General features: G+C 44.1%; 1 protein-coding gene across 1 annotated transcript; it reads right to left on the bottom strand.

The window, feature by feature from the left end:
- Nucleotides 1-1,107: 1,107 nt before the first annotated feature.
- On the bottom strand, nt 1,108-6,130 carry LOC119341331 (probable LRR receptor-like serine/threonine-protein kinase At1g05700). Its single transcript, XM_037613206.1, has 12 exons — nt 6,013-6,130; nt 5,299-5,851; nt 4,138-4,634; nt 3,681-3,819; nt 3,478-3,549; nt 3,312-3,383; nt 3,151-3,231; nt 2,913-3,067; nt 2,267-2,535; nt 2,038-2,164; nt 1,887-1,955; nt 1,108-1,802 (listed from the first exon to the last, which is right to left on the bottom strand). The coding sequence occupies exons 1-12, from the start codon at nt 6,128-6,130 to the stop codon at nt 1,108-1,110; spliced, it is 2,847 nt and encodes a 948-aa protein (XP_037469103.1).
- Nucleotides 6,131-6,432: the final 302 nt, after the last annotated feature.

Below are 6,432 nucleotides of genomic sequence, written 5' to 3'. Positions count from 1 at the left end.
GAGAAGGAACCTTCCTAGGAAATAGGCAGGCAACCCCTGAAAGTATGGGGTAATCCATGTATTGAATTCTCAGGAATTTTCCTAACAACAAAATCAATGGGTAACTACGGGTTCCAAGAACAACATAAACATGAGGAATAATAGCATAAGGTTTCCTAAATGTACCATCAACTAATTTGATGTCCATATGTGCGATAGAATTCACTAAAATGGATTTCATTGCGTATCTTAGCATAAACACTATGAGGCTAGCAGGGAGCAGTGGTACCTCCGTTGTACTTTGGGGCCTCAGCCGTACCGTGGTAGCACACTAGATGTTGCTGATAGCCTGAGACCTCCGTCCTTCTATATAGGAGGACCTTGAGCGTGCCGTGGTGTGCATGGGTGATAACCCACAAGTATAGGGGATCGCAACAGTTTTCGAGGGTAAGTATTTAACCCAAATTTATAGATTCGACACAAGGGAGCCAAAGAATATTTGAAGGTATTAGCAGCTGAGTTGTCAATTCAACCACACCTAAAGATTAATTATCTGCAGCAAAGTGATTAGTAGCACAGTAGTATGACAGTTTTGATGATAGCAACAGTAGTAACGATAACAGTAACAGTGGTAGCGGTGATATTGTATCAGTAACGATAGCAGTAGCAATAATAGTAACTTAGCAAGAACAATATATGATAAATTCGTAGGCATTGGATCGGTGACTTGTTGGATGATATTCATCACGTGACAGTTATAACCTAGGGCGATACGGCACTAGCTCCAGTTCATCGATATAATGTAGGCATGTATTCTGTAAATAGTCATACATGCTTTATTAAAAGAACTTGCATGACATCTTTTGTCCTATCCTCCCGTGGCAGCGGGGTCCATATTGGAAACTAAGGGATATTAAGGCCTCCTTTTAATAGAGAACCGGAACAAAGCATTAACACATAGTGAATACATGAACTCCTCAAACTACGGTCATCACCGAGAGTGGGCCCGGTTGTTGTCACTCCGGGGTTGTCAGATCATAACCGTAGTAGGTGACTATAACTTGCAAGATCGGATCTAAAACATAGATATAATGACAAATTCATAAATGGTTCAGAACATAACGGTCTTTAACGTGCAACAGGACCCATGGACATTGCAAGTACCCTCTTATCATTTTGCTCCATGTCAAATGCGGTGCTGCTCTGGCTCATATCAGTGGATTGATCGCCTCCATAAGAGCCATAACTCAGGTTCGGGTTGTCCCTGGTACCAGTGGCATGGAAGTCAACATTCACGTCTCCACCGGCATGGCCCTCCTCGAGCTCGATGCACTCCTGTAGCTGTGCCACAACATCTGTCATTGTGGGCCGTTGCATCGACGCATACGAGGTGCACTTTAGTGCGATATCTGCCACCTTCCACACACTGTTGACATCGTAAATTCCACGCATGCTCACATCAACCACACTTTCAATGTTGCCTAGTGCCATCCGTTTTCTTGCCCACTGGATGATGCTAGTTGGCTCTGCCTCCCGCACTATGGCTGGCTTCCCTGTAATCAACTCCAAAAGGACAACACCAAAGCTGTACACATCGCTCTTGGCTGTTGGCTGCATCGTTGCTTGGTACTCAGGATCAACATATCCCGGCGTGCCCACAAGTGTGTTTGTGGACACATAGGTGTCACTCTCACTATTGAAGGCCTTGGACAGTCCAAAGTCGGCGATCCTAGCCTCCAGCTTCGTGTTTAAGAGGATGTTTGTGGCCTTCACATCCCTATGAATTAAGGGCGGGTTGCACCCCTTATGTAGATACTCTAATCCTGCACATCAACATACCAGCTAGTGCCCAAGTTTCAAACATAAAAGGTTCAGGAACAACGAACTCAAAATATTGAAGGGTGCACCTTGCGCAGATTCAAGTGCAATTCGGAGTCTCTGTCTCCAGGGTAAACATCCCTCGATGTTTTTTCTTCCTACAATCAGATTGCAATTTTCTCAGTTTTAAACTACTTAAGAGACACTGAAATCGAAAAAAATGACTGAGAACCTCTATACCTTCAATATGGTCTTGCAGGGACCCTTCTGACATGTACTCATAGACAAGTGCCATGTACTCCCCGTCATTGCAGTAACCAATCATGGAGACAAGATTCTTGTGGTGAATCCGGGTCAAAATATGAGCCTGGACAAATGTTTCTAAGTTATCATCTTCCTCTCCTAATTTTTTTTGACAAAACATTTCTACTTGTAAACATCAAGTGTGGCCCAAGAAAGAAGTTCTTACCTCCGCGAGGAACTCCTTAACGCCTTGATTGGAAGACTGAGAGCGCAGCTTCACTGCCACCTGAGTGCCATCTTCTAGGAAACCATCGTAGACGTACCCGAACCCTCCTCGACCGAGTACTCGCTGGAAGTTGTTCGTTATCATCTTGAGCTCTTCATATGTGAACCGACGGCTCTCAAGTCGCAACGAGCCGTCCCCGTAGACATCGCTTCCTGACGCATAGCTCGCCATCGGATCATTTTGTGGCTTCACGGAGTTGTTCATCAAACCTTATATATGTGTTGAATAGCACAACTAACATTAGTAGTGTCCAGGGATCCATTGGGAAAATATTACTCCTCTGGAAGCCCCCCCCCCCTCTCACCCCAAAACAGAATAACAAAATAGACCCCCCTAAGTTTTGTTTGAAGTCAGCATCTCTTAAGTTTGACTAAGCTTTCATGAAAATGTGTCAACATCTGAATTAGTAAGTCAATATCGAAAGATTGATCCTGAAATATGTAATAAGAACATATTTATTTGGTACAATATTGACATTTTCAGTTAATTTGGTCAAACATAAAAAAGTTTAACCTAAGATAAAACTTAGGCATCTATTTTTTGTGAAGAAAAGTAGACAATTGGTGTTCTAATGCCAAAACCTCACCTTGTTTTTTTCGCCTCAGAAAGTAAAAGATTAGTGCCATTGCTACCACCACAACCACAATTACAGGGACAACAATTTTGATGATCAACTTGCTCTTTATTTTAGCTGGCTGGCATGAATCACCATTGGCGCAGAGGTCTGGATTGTTGCCATATCTAGGAATACATGAAAGGAAGAAGCATACATAAATTGATCAAGTATCATGTTAGATATGGGAATTAAAATGAATAAAAAATACCTTAGATTCAGGGAGCCATCTTGAACTCTTTTGAGAAGTCCAGAGGGTATTGATCCACTGAGTTGGTTACCTGACAAATCTCTATAGAAAAAAAAGGCTATTTACATTGCTCAAAGCAGTCACAGGAATGGGTGAATTTTGATAAAAGTTGTCTGACTTAAAAAACTGTCAGTGATTTTAACTGTGAAAGAGCATCTGGGATTGAGCCTATCAAATTATTATTTGACAGATTCCTGCAAGATATGAAACATGGTCCTTAGCATTTTTTTCACCAAGCCATCAACTATAAAAGAGGCCAAAATAGATCCAGAAGTACTCTAGACGTACAAGTATTGGATGTTCTCGAGGCTTGCAAAAGAAGACGATATATCACCACCGAGACGATTGGAGGACATGTTTCTACATAGAGAAAACATTAAGTGATCAACTTTACTCCACGGTAGCAATGAAACCATCTTGTTATTTTGACATTTCTAATTATAATTGTCCCTAGCATAAATATATATTCCATGCAGATATGAACTACTTACATGCTTCTGACCCTTGGAGGGCTTGCATTGGCATAGTCACAAGTCAATGTATCCCATACCATATTATTGGGAACGCATGGGTCACCCATCCAGTTCTTCAGCACCTTATACTTTGTCTTGATTGCAGCCATGGCAGACACTGCAGTTAGTAGCACCAATTGTTTTGTTCACATTTGCTAATTCTCCGTTGCCTTAAAACATATGAAAACTTACATACTACTAAGCCTAAAAATTGTACTCTACTTTATTGTAACTGCAATTTTAAGTCAGTACTAGTATAATGTTATATATGGAGTGACTTGAGAGGAGGCTGTTAGATGTCGATCAAAAAACTTTGAGATGATACTGATCCGGTTTGACAATAATTTAGAAAAATTGTGATTTGATTTTCCTTTTTAGGCGTGCACTATTGTGGTCATGTACATATTTTATACGTGTCTGTACAGAATGCACATACCATCTCTGGAGTCTGTGCCGATGATGGTCGTAGGGATGACGGAGAACACCTCGAGAGCGTTGATTACAGGTGGTAGTGTTGAGTTGGGTGCGGCGATGATGGAGACGTTATACTGGCTCTTCCGAGAGGGCAAGCTATTGTAAGTGGCGCTGCCATAGAGGTACTTGGGTGTGAAGCCGTTTGGGTGCCATGGCTCGCCGTTGATGCTCACGAAAAATTCACGCACGTTGTTGCTTGTGAGGAGCTGCAGCTCGGAGAAATGCATGATTGCGATGTACCCCGGCGATGGGTCGCTGGACTGCGCCACGGGATCCCAGGAGAACTCTATGCCGTTGGACGCGTTCCGCCGCGGCATGATTGCTGTCTGCATCACCGCAGTTGGCACTTCGAACAAGTCACCTTCTTCGTGCTGCACCGTGTTCGTCGTTGTTATCTCGGTCCAGGTTGCCGAGTTGACCCGAGGGACCCATATTCTGTCGTGTGGGTCGTCCGGGTACCTGATCAATTGTGTCACGTAGGGTTAGTGCCATGGAAGAAATGAAAACTTAGAGGAAAACAATGGATGTTCAAAATGGAGGCCAAGCTAACTCACATGCCCTGGGTGGACAGGAAATTCGAAAGAAAGAAAAAACAATAATTTTCTATTTTGTTACAGCAAACATGTTTTGCCTTAGCTGCATGCGAAATTTTTGGAAGAAATGGCATATTTTGATCGGCTTTGGTAGAACTCATCTAGCTGAGCTTTTGTTATGTCTCATTCACCTTTATAGCCATTAGATGTGATACTATAAGATGCGTGTGTGCTGACATGGGTTGTAGTACTACTTTGTATTTGTTTTTGTTTTTCAGTTGAATGAGACCAAATTGTGTCTCATCTAGATGAGTCCTAGGCACTCCCTTTTATATTTTGATCTAGGCAAAAAAATGATTTCTTTTCCTTTTTCTCCAAATCACAAAATACGTCTTTTCTTCATTACAATTTGTATGCAGTAACAAAACATGTTTATTTCCCACAAATTTTATATTGTTTTGATTTCTGTTACTGTTTTCTCAAATTTGTTGTTCACCCGGAAACATGTGCTTGGGAGGCAAAAACCGGAGAAAAACTTTGTTTGTTTTTTTTTGAGGTGAGAGAAAAACTTTGCTTGGTATCTGGTTCACCTGATGACATTGTTTTCGCTGGTTGGGCCGAAGTTGAGCCTGGACGAGAGGACGAGGCCCTGCGTCGTGGTTGCCTGCGGGTAGAGCGTCCTGTGCAGCAGCCTCAGCTCCAGGCCAGAGATGAAGGGCGTCCCGGCGCCGGTGTTCACCAGGCAGACCTGCAAAAAGTCGTCCGGCACCACAACAATAACCTCTGTGGACACCTTCCCTTCCGGCCCCGTGATGTTTACCGTCGTCCACAGGTTGACGCCAACATAGAGGTCAAACACGGGCGGACTGTCAAGGCCGTCGTAGTTTCCATACATGAACTTGGCTCGGACGAGGTACTTGAGCCCGGACGTGAGGGAGAGGAGTGTGTAGCAGTTGCGCACCCCAGCGGCGAAGCTGCGCAAGTTGTGCCAGCTCCTGCCGGTTGACGAGGTTACATACTCAGTTGAGATGTTGTGGTTGGTGCCGGTGTCGGTGAAGCCGGCATCCGGAGCATAGGGGAGTTTAGTGGTGTCTTCCGCGTAGCTCGTCTTCCCTGGAAGACCGCAGTCTATGCTTATGAACCCTTCAGTGTAAAAAACATGCGATCAGTCCATCGACCACGCGCAGATACAACAGCATATGCCTATGATCAATGCGTGGCAAAAGAGAGTGAAAAATTTCCACAGAAAAAAAAAGAGAGAACGAAAATTGTGTTGTGAACATGGGATCAATATTAGAACACACCGTTGCTGTCAGGCTGGGCGCGAGCAGTTTGGAGGACGCCGCCCGCCGCGGCGACGGTGAGGCAGAAAAGCAGCAGCCACGGTGTTGGTCCCATTGTTCGCGGCGTTGATCGCTCCATTGCACAAGCAAGCCGGCAATGTAGCACAATATATATGTTCGATAGCTTGCAGTTCGTGTACATGTGTAGGAGTAGATAGTATATGTTTGATTCCATGTCTCCGTCCACTGGGCCTGCTTCTCATAGTCACTGTATGGTTGTTAGGCTGGGAGTTGACTTGCCTATGAACTTGTCAACGTCCTTGCTCTTCTCACACTATTCTAAGCACGAGTTGGGGGGCTGGTTCGGTGGCTCTTCTGACTTTATAGCTCTGGAACTGGCCGACGGAGGTTGTGCATGTACCTTATTTGGGGGCTCCAATT

This window comes from Triticum dicoccoides, chromosome 7B (assembly GCF_002162155.2).
Source record: "Triticum dicoccoides isolate Atlit2015 ecotype Zavitan chromosome 7B, WEW_v2.0, whole genome shotgun sequence".
NCBI lineage: Eukaryota > Viridiplantae > Streptophyta > Magnoliopsida > Poales > Poaceae > Triticum > Triticum dicoccoides.
The sequence above is the reverse complement of the archived record's forward strand: the minus strand, read 5'-3'. Positions and strand labels throughout refer to the sequence as shown.